The sequence below is a fragment of the Chiloscyllium plagiosum genome, unplaced genomic scaffold (assembly GCF_037043375.1).
Source record: "Chiloscyllium plagiosum isolate Xiang-an unplaced genomic scaffold, Cpla_swu_hap1 HiC_scaffold_1, whole genome shotgun sequence".
In the NCBI taxonomy this organism is placed as follows: domain Eukaryota; kingdom Metazoa; phylum Chordata; class Chondrichthyes; order Orectolobiformes; family Hemiscylliidae; genus Chiloscyllium; species Chiloscyllium plagiosum.
In genome coordinates, this window is record NW_028270139.1 from 121,084,516 (window position 1) to 121,103,567 (window position 19,052).

General features: G+C 41.7%; 1 protein-coding gene and 1 long non-coding RNA gene across 2 annotated transcripts in view; both read left to right on the forward strand.

Annotated features, from left to right (window-relative positions):
* The first annotated feature begins 2,529 nt into the window (after positions 1 to 2,529).
* Positions 2,530 to 19,052, forward strand: part of adamts12 (ADAM metallopeptidase with thrombospondin type 1 motif, 12) — a 569,649-nt gene continuing 553,126 nt past the window's right edge. Inside the window, exons 1-2 of the mRNA XM_043680588.2 lie at positions 2,530 to 3,112; positions 3,317 to 3,675. Coding sequence (XP_043536523.2) covers positions 2,989 to 3,112; positions 3,317 to 3,675 — 483 coding nt within the window. The 5' untranslated portion in view covers positions 2,530 to 2,988. The remainder of the gene's footprint in view (positions 3,113 to 3,316; positions 3,676 to 19,052) is intronic.
* On the forward strand, positions 3,684 to 13,084 carry LOC148152204 (uncharacterized). The gene is made up of 2 exons (XR_015758075.1): positions 3,684 to 3,809; positions 9,525 to 13,084. It is a non-coding gene; the product is annotated as an uncharacterized LOC148152204 (long non-coding RNA).

The window sequence follows — 19,052 nt, forward strand, 5'->3', positions numbered from 1 at the left end:
ACCGTTGACTTTGGATTACATTACAGTGTGGAAACAGGACCTTTGGCCCAACAAGTCCACACCGACCCGCCGAAGTGCAACCCACCCCTACATTTACGCCTTACCTAACACTACGGGCAATTTAGCATGGCCAATTCACCTAACCTGCACATCTTTGGACTGTGGGAGGAAACCCACACAGACACGGGGAGAATGTGCAAACTCCACACAGTCAGTCGCCTGAGGCGGGAATTGAACCCGGGTCTCTGGCGCTTTGAGGCAGCAGTGCTAACCACCATGCCGCCGTGCCGTGCCATGCTTTAGTAGATGGATTGGGATGGAGAGAGAATAAAAATTAGATCACAGCGGTCCAGTCTTTTGATCCACGTGCTCTGAATTAAGGGCTTAACATCACAGAGAAGTGGAAGATCTTCTTCCGTGGCTCTTTAACCCGTTGCTTTGCTACTTGCCCTTGACTGCAATTAGAGTCATAGAGTAGTACAGCATGGAAACAGACCCTTGGGTCCAACCCTTGCTGACCAGATATCCCAACCCATCTCGTCCCACCTGCCAGCACCCCGCCCATATCCATCCAAACCTTCCTATTCATATAACCATCCAGATGCCTTTTAAATGTTGCAACTCTACAGGCATTAAACGTGTTTCTCCTACTTGCCGCTAGGCGACTCTCATGACCAATTGTACACTTGGAAAAACTGCAAGGATTCACACTCAGATTAAGCCATTTTAAGATGCACTACAAACGTTCGGTTGTTCACTGGTGGCTTTCAAATGAGGGCGGGCTGGGGGTTCTGTTAATGTAACGTACTCGCTAGTAGTTTTGTTCAATTATTTTAAAGACTACGTGATATCCTAGATGTAGATTGTCAGTATTAATTATTCAGATAAACATCGCGTGTATGTAAAACTGCAAAGACTACTGATGTAAAATATCCTGGATATTGATTGAAAGAGAAACTCAAAGGCTTTAATTGGTGCATCGCTGTTTGATTTTTTTAAACTAAAGGGTTTCTAAATGGAGCTTATTAAATTGAGGTGTAAAGAATATCTAACGCCACTTCCATTTTTGGAGCACTAATGTTTATTCTGTTTCTAATGAAGGCAATGTATGCAGATAATAGAAAACTGGAGCAAACACCAAGAATGCTGGAGAAACTCAGTTGGTCTTGTCGCAAAAACAGAAACTGCTGGAATATCTCGGCAGATCTGGCAGCATCTGTGGAGAGAAATCAGAGTTCACGTTTCGGCTTGACCCGAAAGCTGAACTTTTCCTGCAATTTATGTTTTTGTTTGACTTACAGCATCCGCAGGTTTTTCGATTTTTTTTAAAAAAAACTTAGGTTTTGTAGTATTTGTGGAGAGAGGGAAATAGTTAACATTTCAAGTTCAATTCGAGCCCAGTTCTGAGGAAATCATTCTGGCCTTGAAACGTTAACGCTGTTTTTCTCTCTCCACGGATGCTGCCAGACCTACTAAGTTTCTGGAGTAGTGTTATTGTTGTAAAGCCGAACTGATCGTTCCGAGGCTTGGTTATGAGAAATTCAGCAGCTCTGGCAATGTATACCTTTCAGTGAAGGAGGGCAAGTGTGTCTCTTTAATTTGGTGTTTCGGCAGTCTTATGGCTGCTTAAAGATTTCCAATTTAACCAACTAAATGGGGGCAAATTAGTGCAGCTGTTGGAATCTGTATGAAAACGACAAATGCTGGAGACTCGAAATGTTAGGTTGCGCTCGGTCTCCAGGGACGCTGCCTGACCCGCTATAATCTCCAGCAAGCTCCTTGGATGCTGCCTGAACTGCTGTGCTCTTCCAGCACCACTAATCCAGTCATTGTTTTTACCCTGTTGTTTTAACTAGCGGAGTACTCGTTAGGATGATCTCTGACAGGGCTAAAATGGTTGGATCAATGTCAGTAGTATTCTGCTGAGTGGTTGCCTGACTCCCTCAAAGCGCTGCTAATGTCAAACGAACACACTTTAAGAAGGTTGCAGTTCGATTTCTAATACAAAACCATGAAGCATGTTGTAGAAACAGAAACGAATTGAAAGGGCAACGGGGAAACCATGGCTGTGAGGTACGATCACAGTTACCAGCCTCTCCCCGGAGATGTGACCGAATAGCAGAAATGAGTTTTGATAATCTAAACTCTGTTTCTCCCCTGCAGCAACTATATTTGGAGGTCAGACTCCTGCTTCATTGGATTCACAGGAGCTGAAACTGCCTCTGACCAATCATCTTTACTAGGAGGAGGTTGCAATCGGCTCCCAGTTTGGGCAGGGACAGAGAGTGAGAGGGCGGTTTAATTTAAAGAATCAATGGCTAATAACTCAGATCCAGGTCGCGTGACGATACACAAACACTTGGCAGATTCTGCTCATTAAAGCTGATGATTCTGTCCTCTCTCACTGACGCCAAGTGCATTTGGAACCTAGGAGAGAAGGGAGAGGTGGAATTCCTTTAAGTATTCCCATTTTCCCCAATCTTGTCAACACAACTGCAACGTGTGAAGAAATCCTGTTATGAACTAATACTGCATTCCTTGGCCAGATTGTCAATTTTCTGAATGAACAAGCGAGGAAATATTTAAATATCAGAAGGCCAACTCAGTGAGGGGGGGATGAGGCTTTGATATTTTGCGTTAGTACCGATGCACACTGTCACTACATGCGATAACATGCATGTTTCGGCACAGGGCTGCACATATTTCCATGTAACTCGAAGTGAACTGCAGGATTAAAAAAAAGTTGGAAACCGCCAAAGGCAGTTATCGAACCCTCCCTCTTCCCTTAAGAAATATTACGCCGAAGTTTTCGATTACTCCTCCTCTGGCCATCGCCTTCCCTTCTTTGTGTCCGACCTCTGTGCTCTCTGTACTCTGTGTGTGTGTGTGTGTGTGTGTGCTGGGGGAGCCGATCCATGGCCGGGGCCCGCGCATCGCCCAGTCTGCTTGCAAAACCTCCTTTCAACCGATGCAACTTTTAATGGAACCATGCCTCTTCTGGGCGGACGTTTGATCACGGGCGTCCCTTTTCTCTTCAACGTCTTCAGCTTTGTGGCTGCTTCCCACAGTGACCGTAAGGTGAACAGTGTGCTGTTTGCAGATGAGAAACAAGGTTTGTGGTGGTTTCTCGAACCCCTTCCCCATGATTGTTGCTGCACGGAGTGGGTGGATTCGGTCAGGGTTTGAGATTTGGGGATGAGGGGGAGGTGGTGGTAAGGGTCACTCCGGCTAACCGGAATAATCCCATAGTAACGCTCGCGGCGTCCTCTGGAGGATCATGCGCTCATGGTTTGTGCCCTTTCATTTTATCTTTCAGAGACGTTTGTAAGGAGTTTGCAAGGTTATGAAATCGTGCACCCCATCAAAGTGGACGAAAGTGGAGCTATACTGTCCCCGGATGTCACTCATTATGTCAACCACGTTAGAAGGCGGGACCTTGGCAAAAGAGAGGAGCATGTTTATTACCAACTTGTCCACCGAGGGCAAAAGCTGCTATTCAATCTGACACTCAATCGCCCTTTCCTTTCGCCAGGCTATGTCCTGGAGAAAAGATACGGAAATGTAACTGGGACCATCGTTCAGAGTCCTACAGGGAACACGTGTCACTTCCTGGGCAGAGTGGAGCATCAAGATCAGGGGAGTGGCAGTGCTGCTATCAGTACCTGCAGAGGACTGGTAAGTGAGGAAGAGAGCCTGTGCAACCAGCAGAAGATTATGTAAGGACACAGTTGACTTTAATCTTGGAGGATCTCTGAAGAGAAAGCTTTGGGTCCAGTGGCCCTTCCTCACCTGATTACAGCTAGGAAAAGGTTGGTATGTGTGCCAAAGATGGGATGAAGGGAGAAATAAACCATATGTGAAGATGGAGCCCAGAGAGAGATAACAATTGGACAGACAAAGGATTCAGTAAAGGTCAGTTTGGGACAATGAATAGCTGCTAATGGGGACTGTTGGTTGTGACAGCAGCCCACGTGATGATGGTGCCATGTGGGGTTTGGGGTAAGGACATAGGAGAAGGTACTCAGGCCCTAAAATTATTGAACTCAATATCAAATCCAGAAGGCTGCAAGGTCCCCAAGTGGATGAGATACTGGTCTTCTAGCTTGCTGTGAGCTTTGTTGGAACACTGCAGCTAGCCTGAGACAGAAATGTTGGCCAGCGGTGCATCAAACTAGCAGACAACAAGGAAGGTCAGGCTCACCTTTGCCAAACGGTTAAGAACAAAAGCACTAGGAGCAGGAATCTGCCATCTAGGCCCTTCAAACTTGCTCCACCATTCAGTAAGATCATGGCTGATTTTTTTTTTCGTGGCCTCAGCTCCACTTACCTGCCCTCTGGGTTCTTTCTTAATTCACTCCTAAATCTGCTACCCCTAAGTTTGAGGCTATGCTCTCCTGTCCTAGTTTCACCCATCAGTGGAAACTTTCTCTCTACTTTCTATCTTATCTATTCCCTTCATAATTTTATATGCTTCTGTAAGATCCCCCTCATTCTTCTAAATTCCAATGAATATAATCCCAGTCTACTCAGTCTTTCCTCATAAGTCAACCCCCTCAAATCCAGAATCAACCTAGTGAAACTCCTCTGCAGCCCCTCCAGTGCCAGTATATCCCTTCTCCATTAAGGAGACCAAAACTGCATGCAGTACTCCAGTTGTGGCCTCTCTTTCTGCTTTTAAACTCAATCCCTATAGCAATGAAGGACAAAATTCCATTTGTCTTCATTACCTATTGCACCCGCAAATCAACCTTCTGTGATTTATGCATAAGGACACCCAGGTCCCTGTGCACAGCAGCAATTTTTTACCATTCAAGTAATAGTCATTTTTACTGTTATTCCTACCAAAATGGATTACTTCACATTTATTAACATTGCAGTCCACCTTCCAGACCTTTGCCCACTCACTTAAACAATCTATTTCCCTTTGCAAAGTTTCATAGTCCTCTGCACACTTTGCTCTGCCACTCATCTTGGTGTCATCTGCAAACTTTAACACATGGTCCCCAATCTAAATCGTGTATATAAATTGTGAGTAGTTGTGGTCCCAACACTGATGCTTGAGGCACACTACTAGTTACTGATTGCCAACCAGAATAGCACTCATTTATCCTCACGTTTTGCGTCCTGTTAGTTAACCAATCCTCTATCCATGTTAATACTTTACCCATAATGCCATAGATTTTTATCTTACGCAGCAGCCTTTTATGCAGCATCTTGTCAAAGGCCTTTTGGAAATCTGGATACACCACATCTACTGGGTTCCCATTGCCCACCGTATTCGCAATAATTCATAGAATTCCAGTACATTAGTTAAGCATGACCTACTCTTCATGAATCCATGCTGTATTTGCCCAATGGGACAATTTCTATCGAGATGCCTTGCTATTTCTTCCTTGATGACAGACTCAAGCATTTTTCCCACTGCAGAAGTTAGGCTAACTGGTCTATAATTCTCCATCTTTTGTCTACCTCCTTTTTAAACAGTGGCATCACATTTGTTGTTTTCCAATCTGCTGGAACCGCCCCAGAGTCCAGTGAATTTTGGAAAATAGTGCATTTGCTATTTTAATACCCTGGGATGCATTTCTTCAGGGCCAGGAGACTTGTCTGCCCTTAGCTCCTTTAGCTTGTCCAGTACTACTGCTTTTGTGATAATGAGTGTTTCCAGGTTCTCACCTACCTTCGTCTCTTTGTCAATTACTGGCATGTTATTCTATCCTCCACTTGGAAGACTAACACAAAATACCTTTGCAATGCCTCGGCCATTTCCTCATATCCCATAACTAAATCGTCCTTCTTATCCTCTAAAGAACCAATGTTTACCTGAGCCACTCTTTTTCTTTTTATGTATTTCTAAAAATATTTGCTATTTGTCTTTATATTCTGAGCTAATTTATTCTCATAATCCAGCTTACATATCTTTAAAGCTTTTTTTGTGGCTTTCTGTTGACCTTTAAAGTTTTCCCAATCTTTTATTTTCCTCCTGCTCTTTGCAACATTATATGCCTTCTCTTTCAATTTAATAGCCACCCTTATTTCCTTCGACACCCATGGCAGATTTCCTACAGTCCTTCCTTTTCATTGATATATACTTTTGCTGGGCACTTTGAAATATTTGCTTTGAGAACCCTCCACTGTTCATCAACTGCCCCACCATAAAGTTTTTGCTTCCAGTCTACTTTAGCCAACTCCTCCCTCATCCTATTGTAGTCTCCTTTGTTTAAGCACAGAACCCTGATATTGGTATGATCTTTACAATTTCCATCTGTATTCTAAATTCAATGATACTGTGATCACTAAGTTCTGTCTGCAAAGTGTTTATTCACTCTTCCCAGTGTAGAGGAGACCGCACTGTGAGCAGTGATTGCAGTCTACTAGATACTGCTCGTATAATGCAGGTAAATCACTGCTTCACCACACACCAGGTCTTGTCATCACATAGGCTGCTTCCACAACCATCCCATTCTCCGCTACTAATGGTCACAGTTAGCAGGTATTGATTCTGCCAGGTTAATTTTTACCCATTCCTTTGTTTGTCCCACTGTTTTTCTTTCCCCCCGGGCTCCATCTCCACCCTATGGTTCACTCCTTCACGCACCACATTAGCAGCATATTATTACCGACCTTTTCCTAGCTACTTAAAAAAAAAACTTTAAAGTTCTGCAGATGCTATAAGTCAGGAAAAAAAACACAAATTGCTGGAAATCTCAGCAAGTCTGGCAGCATCTGTAGAGAGAAGTCAGAGTTCACGTTTTGCCTCCGGTGACCCTTCCTCAGAACTCCGAACCTGCTGAGTTTTTCCAGCAATTTCTGTTTTTTTTTTCCACGTTGCTGTCAGTTCTAGAGAAAGTTGACTGGATCTGAAACATTAACTCTGATTTCTCTCCACAGATGCTGCCTGACCTGCTGAGTTTTCCCAGCAATTTCTATTCTTGTTCTCGTTTTTGATTCCCAGTATCCGTAGTTCTTTGAGTTGTTTTGGCTTTAATCTTATTGGTAGGAGGCAAATTAGCTGCTCCCTCTCACCAGTCAATTCCAAAACAAAGCTCTACTGATTGATTGGCTTCCCAAGACATGAAGGAACACATCACAGCACACACCAGAAACGGGATTAGACGTGTCAAGGTTTGCCAGTAGAGCTTTACAGTCATTCATACAGAACAAAGCTGCTAATGCTGGAGGTCTGAAATCAAACTAGAAAATATTAGAAATGATTAGTGAACTAAAATCAGTTTCTATGGAGAGAAATGAGTAATTTGTTTCAAGCACAACCCCGTGTTAATTCAATTGGCTCATCCTCTCCACAACTACTTTTCCTGAATTGTTGAGTGATATATCGATAAATGTGAGGTTATCCAATTTGGTAGCAAAATCAGGTAGGCAGACATTACTTGAATGGGGATAGCTTGAGAAAGGGAGAGGTGAAATGAGACCCAGTAACTGTGTGCATCAGTCACCCAAAGTAAGCATGCAGGTACAGCACTGAAAATGTGTTGCTGGAAAACGCAGCAGGTCAGGCAGCATCCAAGGAGCAGGAGAATCGACGTTTCGGGCATGAGCCCTTCTTCAGGAGTCTGCCTGCTGTACCTATGCGGGTACAGCAGGCAGTGAAGAAGGCAACTGGAACATTGGCCTTTATAGCAACAGGATTTAAATACAAGAGCAGGAATGTTTGTTACAAAATTGTACATGGTCATGGTGAGATCACACCTGCAGTATTATGTGCAGATCTGGTCTCTGTACCTGCAGAAAGATGTTCTGGCTATGGAGTGATTGCAGCAAAGGTGATTCCTGGCATGGCATCACTGACTTTTGAAGAAAGACTGGAGTATTTAAGATTATATTCACTGGAGTTTAGGAAAATGATGGGAGTTGTCTCATTGAAAGCTATAAATATCTAACAGATCTAGACAGGGTAGATACAGGAAGGATATTCCCATTAGCGAGGAAGTCCAGAAGCAAGAATCAGAGGATATGGTGTGGGCCACTCAGGACTGAGGGGAAGAAATTTCTTCATACAGAAAGTGGTGAATCTCTAACATTCTCTGCCACAGAAAGTGGTTGAGGCAAAAAACATTGGCTAGTTTCAAGGAGTTGGATGTAGACTTTAGGACTGAAGGGATCAAATGGTATGGGAAGGAACATGATACTGAGTTGGATGGTAAGCCATGATTACATTGATTGATGAAGTAGGTTCAATGGACCAAATAGCTCCTGTTTTCTATGTTTCGATGTCATGTTTAATTCTCAATACAATTACCCTGTATTAACACTGTATTCTCCTTGCTCCTCAGCTATATGGTTTCCGTACCACAGAAGTGCAAGATAAGGCAGTGTTTTAACTTTTTCTGAAGATAGCATTGTTCTAGCTCAAGACCAGATCAGTACATTACTCTGTTGTTGAAAAGAGATAAGTTGATGAATTCGCTGATGAATAAGACCAGAAGAAAGAGGAGCAAAAAATAGTTCATTCACCCAAAGGAGTTGGCTTTGCCCTTTTAATGGATAATAGCTGATCTGACAACCCTCTACTCCACTTTGTTGCCTTATCCTTTGATTCCCTTACTGATTAAACATCTGTCTATCTCAGATTTCAATACATTTAATGACTGAGCCTTGGCAGCTTTCTGTGGAAAAGAATTTCAAAGATTGACTATCTTTTTGAGAGAAAAAAAATCCTCCCCATCTTTGTTTTAAATAAGAGACCACTTTGGGATTATATCCTGGTCCTATTCTTTCTTACAAACCACCTCTCTACATCTACCCTGTCAAGCTAGTTATGAACCTCAGATGTTTCACTAAGGATTCTTCTCAACTCCTGTGAGTGCAGCCACACCCTATCCAGTCTCTCCTCATACAAAAATCCCGCTGTACCTGGAATCAACCCATGGAACATTTTCCAGACTGCCTCTGATGCCAGTATATCTTTCATTAGATAATGGCTGGAAAACTCTTCACATTATTCGAGGTGTGTTCTGACTATTGCATTGTGTAATTTTAGCAAGATCTCATTCTTATACTCCAGTCCCTTACAAATATAAACTTATGTTCCAATTTCCTTCCGCACGTGCATGTCATCCTTTTATTGCGATTTGTGCACAAGGATGGCCAGTTCTCTGTGTGCTGCAGCTTTCTGCAGTCTTTCTCTATTTAAATAGTACTCCCTATTTAATAATAATAGGAATTCTCCATCTTTTGATAAAAGTTTATATGATGGGTGGAGAGCCGCAGGACAGGAAGGTTGCTTAGATTTAGTTCATTTAGTTCATTGTAGTTGGTGTCACCAATAACATCTATCAAACCATATATGTATGCATGTGAAAAAAAAAGTGAAGCCTATGCTGCTGAATAGCCATGTGGTACTCACTGCTGAAATGCTGAGCAATAACTATATGTACAAAGTATAGAGGTACCGATGGAAATGTGATCTGGTAAGGTGCACGGTATTGAGGAAACAGGGAAACGAGATGAAAATTGATTTTTCTTGAAAAAGTAAAACAATCATTTTGTCAAATCTTTTTTAGATGATGAATCTCAACAACAGTCTGACATTGAGGAATACTCTGTGAACATTGAAGTGCTTTTTTCATCGTACTGTGTTTTCTCTTTTAAAGTGTGTCAAATGGACCTTAATGTTACTCTTTGCACTGCTCTTAAAAATTGTATTTGTGTCAAATCTACAGAGGCATTTTAACTGTAACCATGAAACTATATTCTAACAAATCTTAAACTTTCATTGCTTTGACAATATTTACCACCTGCACGTTTTGTAGTTCAAGAGAGCAGTGTGGTGCTGTGAGGAGAGAAACATTTTCTAGCCTTGTTCATTCTACATTTCAGGTCAATATAATTCTTTTGAGCCAAAATATTTTAAATTGTATTTGTCAAAGGATGCAGTCATCGTCAAATCAAATATATCGTTGATCCCTTATCGTAGTGAAGAAGATGCCTTCTTGAATTTCTGCAAATCTTGGGGTATATGTACGTCCACAGTGCTGTTAGGCAGGACTCCTAGAATTGTGAACCAGTGATAGTGAAGGAACAGTAATATAATTTCATATCCAGTTGGTGTGTGGCTTGAGGCTACATGAAGGTGGTGGTGTTCCTATAGATTTGTTGCACTAGACCTTCAAGAGCTTGAAGGTTTGGGAGCTGCTGTCAAAAGAAACTTGATGAGTTACTGCAGTGAAACTTGTAGATGGTACACAATGCTGTGTTTGTGAATTACAAGTGAAGGGACTGAATGATAAAGGTGGTGGATGCAATCCTAGTCAAGTGAACTTTTGTCCCACATGATGTCAAGTTGACTGTTGGAGCTGTACTCATCAAGGCAAGTAGGGTATTCCATCACACTCTTGACTTGAGCCTTCTAGAGAGTAGACAGGCATTGAGGAAACTGGAGATGAATGACCTCCTGTTGAATTCCTAGAATCATACAGTTTTAACATCATTGAAAGAAATCCTTTGATCCATCCTATTCATGTTGATCATCAAGTATCTGACCATTTTCCAATACTTGACTTATAGCCTCACATGCAATTTCAAGTGCTCCCCTAAATACTTAGAGTCATAGAGACGTATAACACGGAAACAGACTCTTTGGCCCATATATCCACCCCTTCCTCAGGAAGTTCACTCCACACCCGAACCACCTTGTGTGTTCTTACAAAAAAAAGCCTTCCATGTCTTTTTTTTCTTAAATGTGTTGAGGGTTCCCACCTTTGTATATTCGTACACCTCCTTCCTAAGGTGTTTTGAGCAGAACTCTATGGAAACAAAGGAAATAACAGCAGAAGTAGGCCATTCAGCCCTTCAGTCCTGACAGCCATTCAATATGGTCTTGGCTGATCATCAAACTCTGCACCCTGTTCCCACTTTCACCCCATACCCTCTGATCCTTTTAGCCCTAAGAACTATATCTAACTCCTCCATGAAAATATTCACTGTTATGGCCTCAAGTGCGTTTTGCAGTAGGGATTGCCACAGGCTCACCACTCTCTGAGTGAAGACATTCGTCCTCATCCCTGAACTAAGTGGCCTCCCCCAAGTCCTTAGACAATGAAACTTGGTTCTAAACTCCCTGGGTCCTGTTGCATCTGTTAGAATTTTAAAAGTTCCTATCAGGTATAATTCCATGAGTATGATTAGGTCAGGCTGATGTTTGATTAGATTATGGGGTGTGTGATGTAAGATGCATGATTTATTTACTTCAATATTTATTTTTGCATTTTTGAATTTTGAGCTAGTAGCATATTGGTTTTCAGTGTGTCTGGAGGGATTTAATGATTAACTTCCTGGCAAGCCATGGCATTTGTTTTCATTTCAAAGAGTTTGTGAGTGAACAAAGTAAATCACATATTGCATTAGGGCTTTCAGGTCAAAGATTCTGGATTCATTTTGGGAGGCTTAGGAGAACCACTGATAGCTTGGGGAAAGAACACTATTGTTTCAGTTTTAGGGCAGTTTGTTCAATTCTTTGCTGAAGCTGCATGTGTAAAACAGCTTCTTGGGAAAGGGAGTTAGTTTTAGGATTGTTAAGGAAGAGATTACCTCAGTGTGAGGATTGGTTTAAGCATTTCAGACCAGAAATGCTTGGTTAAAACCCTGAAGGGGGATATTTGAAGCTGAGAGAGTTGTAATTCAGTTGAATGAAGACTCTCGGAAGAGGTATCTGTTTCTCATGGCTAGGACTTGAAGCTATAACTAAGTCAAATTCTATGTGGAATAGAGAAGTGCAGTCTCTATGAAGGCTGAGTATTGGAATGTTGTTGGGATTAATAGGATTGTTTCAAAGTTGTTAAATGCGTGTTACATCTAAATAGTTTGGTTTATTCGACTTTATTTCTTTTGTATAATAAATGTCTGTTGTATTCTTAAAACCAAAAATGCAGTATAATGTGTTTGTGTTTTTAAAACCAATACAAATATGATATATCAAGTCAGGTTTCAATCTGGGAGCTGATCTGTTCAGTAATAACATCAACTGGGATCATTACAGAGAGTTTTGGTACATGTCACCAGTTGTTGGTCAGGAGGTCTTCGCAGGCCGAAAGGGACTGATTTTGCCATTGTTTTCTCCTGTGCCTAGATTGGTGTTGGGTGCTCTATGCAGTTTTTTTTTTAGGTTTTGTAGCAGTTTGATACTGAGTGGCTTGCAAGGCAGTGTATAAGGTCTGTTATTAAACTGCTGAATGGACCTTTCAAATTTCAAATCTAATGTTGATCTTGTACACCTCCTGTGCAGCCGTAACTTTGTATGCCTTGCTCTGTTCAATTTCCCTATGATCTGTATGTCCTTACATATTATGATATATCTGTACAGCGTGCAAAACAAAAACTTTCAGTGTGCATAGGTACATGTGAAAACAATAAATCAAATCAAACCATACCTCCAGATCATTAGCCTTGTGCTCAGAACTGTTAATGTAGTGACATTAACACCATGCCACTGCCTCTCTCTGAATTCTTGTCACTATTTACCCGATAACCAAATGCTAACTTTTAATAGGGCACTGATCTAAAGACTTAGTGACTTGAAAGTCAGGTATGCAAGGACAGCAAGTCATTCTGTCAGCTATTGGTTGTCGGAGAGTAAGAATGGAGTGCTGTCATGAAGAAATAAATTCTCTCCAGCAGTAACAGTAGATTTTAAGTACCGTGCTCAATAAAAGTTTATAGCACAAGGAAATTTAAGGTTTGCTTGCACAAAACTGATTCCTCAAATCATGTGTCTCACTCTTATGTCTATGGGATCAAATAAACACTTAAATTGAAGTGTTTAAATTTTAAACAAAGTACACAATAATTGTCATGCTTCATGCAGCTGTGTTGAGCTGCATTTAGTTTTGATAGGTTTTAGAAAAAATATTAAAAGCTATGATGAAATGCTAAAATCCCTGGTCAGGAGCTGAGACTTCAGTCATTTGTGGTGCACTCTTTGGACAAATGCTTTTCCAAATAACGTAATGGAAATGGCCATGTATCGAATAACATAATTATAAAATTACATTCACTGGACTTAGACCTTGTCCTTTCCAATTCTTTGTGTTACTTGTTAAATCTTGTATTAAAAACTGGACACTCATCTATGGAGCCATAATTTTGAGTGACATTTCACATCACAACCAGTAGGTGACACATATCTGCCTAAAAGAACGCACAGAAATTTCTGTCTGTGTTGATCTTGGGGTTAATGTTGAATTTGTTTATAGACTTTCTGCTTCATTGCAGAGACTGCATACCCAATGAATCACTTTATCAGCCCAATTTTCCAATAAGTCTAGGATATTCATCAGGATGTATTGTTTATTTAAAAAATATAAATCATGGTGGACAGAGAAGAGGGTTACCTCAGATTACAACAGGATCTGGACCAGATGGGCCAATGAGCTGAGAAGTGGCAGATGGATTTCAATTCAGATAAATGCGAGGTACTGCATTTTGGGAAAACAAATCTTAGCAGGACTTATACACTTAATGGTAAGGTCCTAGGGAGTGTTGCTGAACAAAGAGACCTTGGAGTGCAGGTTCATAGCTCCTTGAAAGTGGAGTCGCAGGTAGATAGGATAGTGAAGAAGGCGTTTAGTATGCTTTCCTTTATTAGTCAGAGTATTGAGTACAGGAGTTGGGAGGTCATGTTGCAACTGTACAGGACATTGGTTAGGCCACTTTGGAATATTGCGTGCAATTCTGGTCTCCTTCCTATTGGAAAGATGTTGTGAAACTTGAAAGATTTCAGAAAAGATTTACAAGGATGTTGCCAGGGTTGGAGGATTTGAGCTACAGGGAGAGGCTGAACAGGCTGGGGCTGTTTTCCCTGGAGTGTTGGAAGCTGAGGGGTGACCTTATAGAGGTTTACAAAATTGAGGGGCATGGATAGGATAAATAGACAAAGTCTTTTCCCTGGGGCCGGGGAGTCCAGAACTAGAGGCATAGGTTTAGGGTGAGAGAGGAAAGATATAAAAGAGACCTATGGGGCAACGTTTTCATGCAGAGGGTGGTATGTGTATGGAATGAACTGCCAGAGGATGTGGTGGAGTGTGGTACAATTACAACATTTAAGAGGCATTTGGATAGGTATATGAGTAGGAAGGGTTTGGAGGGATATGGGCCGGGTGCTGGCATGTGGGACTAGATTGGGTTGGGATATCTGTTCGGCATAGACTGGTTGGACCGAAGGGTCTGTTTCCATGCTGTACATCTCTATGACTCTATGACTCTACTGAAATTAAATGCCTCTATGTAGCTAATTTACCATTGAAGATGTTTGCTGGCCACCTCACAATACAAGTTGACCATTGAAACTATACTGAGCTGAAAATGTGTTGCTGGAAAAGCGCAGCAGGTCAGGCAGCATCCAAGGAACAGGAGAATCGACGTTTCAGGCATAAGCCCTTCAGGATGCAAGAAGGGCTAATGCCCGAAACGTCGATTCTCCTGTTCCTTGGATGCTGCCTGACCTGCTGCGCTTTTCCAGCAATACATTTTCAGCTCTGATCTCCAGCATCTGCAGCCCTCACTTTCTCATTGAAGCTATACCTAAAGCATTGGGTGCTTTTATTCAACAAAATTGGGATGTGTCTTTTGTCAAAGTTTTACTCCCCCAAGCTCCCACCTCCCCCACCGTCCATTTGACCATAATTAGTGTTAGTTTGGTGATCTGTCGCTTTGTAATTATTCCAGTAACTTTAGCCAAGTGGAGAAATTGTTTGCATCTCTTCATCGTCCCTTTCCTTTTGGGATGGAGGATGGGGGTGCTGGTCAATGAGGCATTGTAACCATTAACCATTTATGATATCCTAGCAATTACTCTTGGTATTTCTATTTTAGGAAATAGTTGAAGAGTATTAGTGTTGAATTTGAGTCAAAAAATCTCTTACATTTTTAACTTATTTTCTTATTTGGCTATGCTAATTTTTATATGTGTTTGTATCTGGTAACATCTCTGTAGTACAGCGTGATCAAAGTGGTGTATATAATGCCTGATACCTAGTGTTTTAGAACTTGTTTTGTGGCCATAGTCCAACACACATTGCACAATGATGTAGCTTTAAAACATACCTTCCACTTGCTTGGCAGATGCAGGGATAGCCCTGCTTCCGAAAGCATTCCCCTGCAGATGAGCATGAAAAAGAGATGAACAATATTGTGCCTTGGTACTGATAAGAACCTACAGCCAAGTAAATTATAATTGGAAACAGATGGAGTAGCATATCTGCCAAGGGACACAGATGGTCTGGCAAAGAAAAGACCACAAGTGGTTCATGAGCTGTGCTATGTGTACAATTTTTTTATTGCATACTTTGTTTAACTTGTTTGGATTAGGATTGGTCTGTCCTGGGATTGAAATATGTGGAAAACCTATCTGTGGTAATGATCACATATGCTACAGCTGTTTCACTGCGAGCTTTATGAATTGGTGCATTATTGACGATACTGTCTATTGGTTTCTTTCAGAACATATGTCTAAATTTACTCTCAGAAAACACCTCCACTTTTTTTTACTCTGTAAGAACAGACCTCATAATCATTGCTTTGTGGTCTTTTACCCCCAGAACTTTCCCTCTTTCATGTAGTTTGAAAATGATTTGCATTATGATTGACTGGACGTTCCAGCTGACAATGACATGTCAAGGGCAACAGGGCATCTTCTTAATCAAAAAGATTTAAGCATTGAGAAATATGTAGTTAGGGAGGAAAAGTGAATTGGAGTCAAATCAGGTGAAAAAAAGATGAGGAGAATAACGATTCGATTAAGAGAAACATAAAAAAACCCACAAAGGAAACATGAAAAAATTGTAAACAATTTGTTTTTCAAATCTTTTAGGATAAGTTGACATTCAGGAATCATATGCTCGCAAGATCAGAAAGTTTGATGAGCAATTACATTAACCATTATTGCATCGCTAACAGCCTTCTTATATTGTTAACTATATGCTGTAACTTTTGACAATGAATTGAAAGTGCAATTGATGGGTAAAGTTCTGAATGTATCAGAAAAGTCATGGGTGAAATGCTGTGTGTATGAGGCAAATCACTTTGACTGAATGGAATATACAGCAGAGTTCTGAAAGAAATAGTGGAGGAGATTGTAGAGGCATTGGTGGTAGTCTTTCAGGACTCACTGGAGTCAGAGAGGGTCACAGACGACTGGAAAATAGCCAGTGGAATACCCCTGTTCAAGAAAGAAGGGAGAGAGGTAGAAGACAAGAAACAGTACGTTCGTCAGCCTGACCTTGGTTGTTGGTAAGATTTTCAAGTCCATTATTTATGATGAGATTGCGGAGTACTTGGAAGTGCCTGGTAAAATAGGGAAGAGTCAACACGGTTTCATCAAGTGGAGGTCATGCCTCACAAATCTGTTAGAATTCTTTGAAGAGAAAGTAAGACAAAGGAGAGCTAATGGACATGGTCTATTTTTGATTTCTTTTGACAAAGGGCCACACAGGAGGCTGTTAAATTAGGGGCAAGGCACTGGCATGGATAGAGGATTGGCTGACTGGCAGAGATGAGAATAGGAATAAGATGGCAGCTGGTGACTAGTAGACTTCCATAGGGGTAAGTGTTGGGACGTTATACACTAATGATCTGGATGAAGGAACTGAGGGCATTGTTGCTAAGTTTGCAGGTGGCACAAAGATAGGTGGAGGGTCAAGTAATGTTGAGGAAGCATGGAGGCTGCAGAATGACCTGGAAATGCTCAAGAGTGGGCAAAGAAGTGACAGATAGAATATGATGTGGGAAAGTGTGAGGTTCATGTTTTAGTAGTAGGAGTAGAGACATAGCCTATTCTCTGAAGAGGGGAAAGGTTTTGGAAATCTGAAGCATAAAGGGACTGGGGGTTATAGCTGAGGATTCTCTTAAGGTTAACATTCAGGTTCAGTTGGCGTCGGAAAGTAAATGAAATGTTGGTATTCACTTTGAGAGCTAGCAAACAAGAGTAGAGAAGTATAGCTGAGGCTGTATAAGGCTCTAGTCAGACCACATTTGGAATATATGGAGCAGTTTCGGGCACACATGAGCAACAGCTGAGCATGCTGGGTCTGTACGAAAGGATGTTTAGAAGGATGAGGAGGGATCTGATTGAAACTTACAGAATACTGAGATGTCTAGATAAAGCAGACTTGGAGAAGATGTTTTTATTAGTACGAGGGACTAGGACCTTGGGATTCAGCCTCGGGGTGAAGGGAACTGGGGTAAAGAGGAATTTCTTCAGCCAGAGTGCAGGAACTCCATGGAACTCTTTGCTGCAGAGGGCTGTAGAAGTCAAGTCATTGAGTGCATTTAAGACAAAGATAGACAGATTCTTTGTTACTAAGAGGATCAAGGGTTATGGGGGAAAGGTGGGAGAATGGGCTTGAGAAATATTTCAGCCATGATTGAATCTGCTCTGCCATTCAATGGGCTAAATGGTCTAATTCTGCTTTTATATCTTTTCGTCTTATGGTCTAAATGGAGGAAGAATGTAACTTAAGCAGCATGTTCTAAACATTTGCAGGTCACTGCCCAACATTTGAATCCCTGACCTTGCTTGCTGGTCTAATTTTCACATTAATAAGGGCATGCATCAGGAACTTTTCATTTCTTTTTCCAGGTAGATTTGGACTGTTAGGCCCTCTGTGACTATTGGAGGAAGAATACATCCCTGCTTGAATGAAGAACAGCACAAGATATTTCTAAAAATGAGTTGTCAGCCTAGTGAAAAAGAAAACCAGGTTATTTGCATGACAGATAGTGTAAGTATCAAGTAATTGACAGAACTAAGTGATCTCACCCCCAATGGATCAGATCGAAACTCTGCAGGCCTGTGACATCTAGTCATGAATGATGGTGGACAATTTAACAGCTCATTGGAGGAGGAGGTTCCATAAACATCTCACCCTTGATAATAAAGGAACCCAGCTCATTGATGCAAAAGATGTGATTGAAGCATTCGCAACAAAGCTCCATCTTAGCCTCCTCCGGTGGTCCCCACCATCACAGATGTGAGATTCCCAGCCAGTTTAATTCACTTCACTTGATACCAAGAAATGGTTAGAGGCACCGGACAACATTCTGACATAGTACTAAACACGTGTGCTGCAGGACATTCTGCACTCCTGGCCAAAGTATTCCAGTATCACTGCAACACTGACAAAATGTAAAGTTGCCCAGATATGTCCTATACACACAAATTAGGACAGATTGAACTTAGCTAATTACCATTTTATCAGTCTGCTCTTGATCATCAGTAAAGTGATGGAAGGTGTCATCAACAGTGCTATCAAGCAGCACCTGCTCAGCAATAACCTGTTCAGTGATGCCCCATTTGGGTTCCACCGGGGTCACTCTGCTCCTGACCTCATTACAACCTTGATTCAAACATGGACAAAAGAGCTGAATTCCAGAAGTGAGGTGAGAGTGACAGTTCTTCACAAAAAATTCGCATTGACAGAGTGGGTCATCAATGACCTCCAGTAAAATTGGAGTCAGTGAGTATTGGGGCCAAACAGTCTGCTGGTTGGAGTCATATCTGGCACATAGGTGATTGTGTTAATCAGCTCCAGGATAACCCTGCATGAGTTCCTCGGGGTAGTGTCCTAGGCCCAACCATCTTCAGCTAACTCCTTAGATACTGAAGCAATCCGTGTCCATGCAGCATGATGTGAACAAAAGCAAGGCTTGGGTTGACAAATGGCAAGTAACAAATGTCTGGCATTGGTCAGTTCCATCATGAGAGATCATATCTGACAATCTGTCCTGGACCTCCAATGTAGATGCGATGGTCAAGAAGGCATAAAAATGTCTCTTACTCATGCTTTGGAGATGCCAACTTTGTTCAACACCAGCATGTCCATAAGGATCTTCACTATGGTCTCCAGACGCACCATTGAAAGTATTTTATCTGGGTGCATTATGGCCAGGTATGGCAAACAGCTCTGCCCAAGACTGTAAGAAAGTACGGAAAGTTGTGTGCACAGCCCAGACCATCATGGAAGCCACCTTTCCATCCATGGACTCTAATCACACTTCATGTTGCAACAGAAAGGCAGCTGACATCATTAAAGACCATT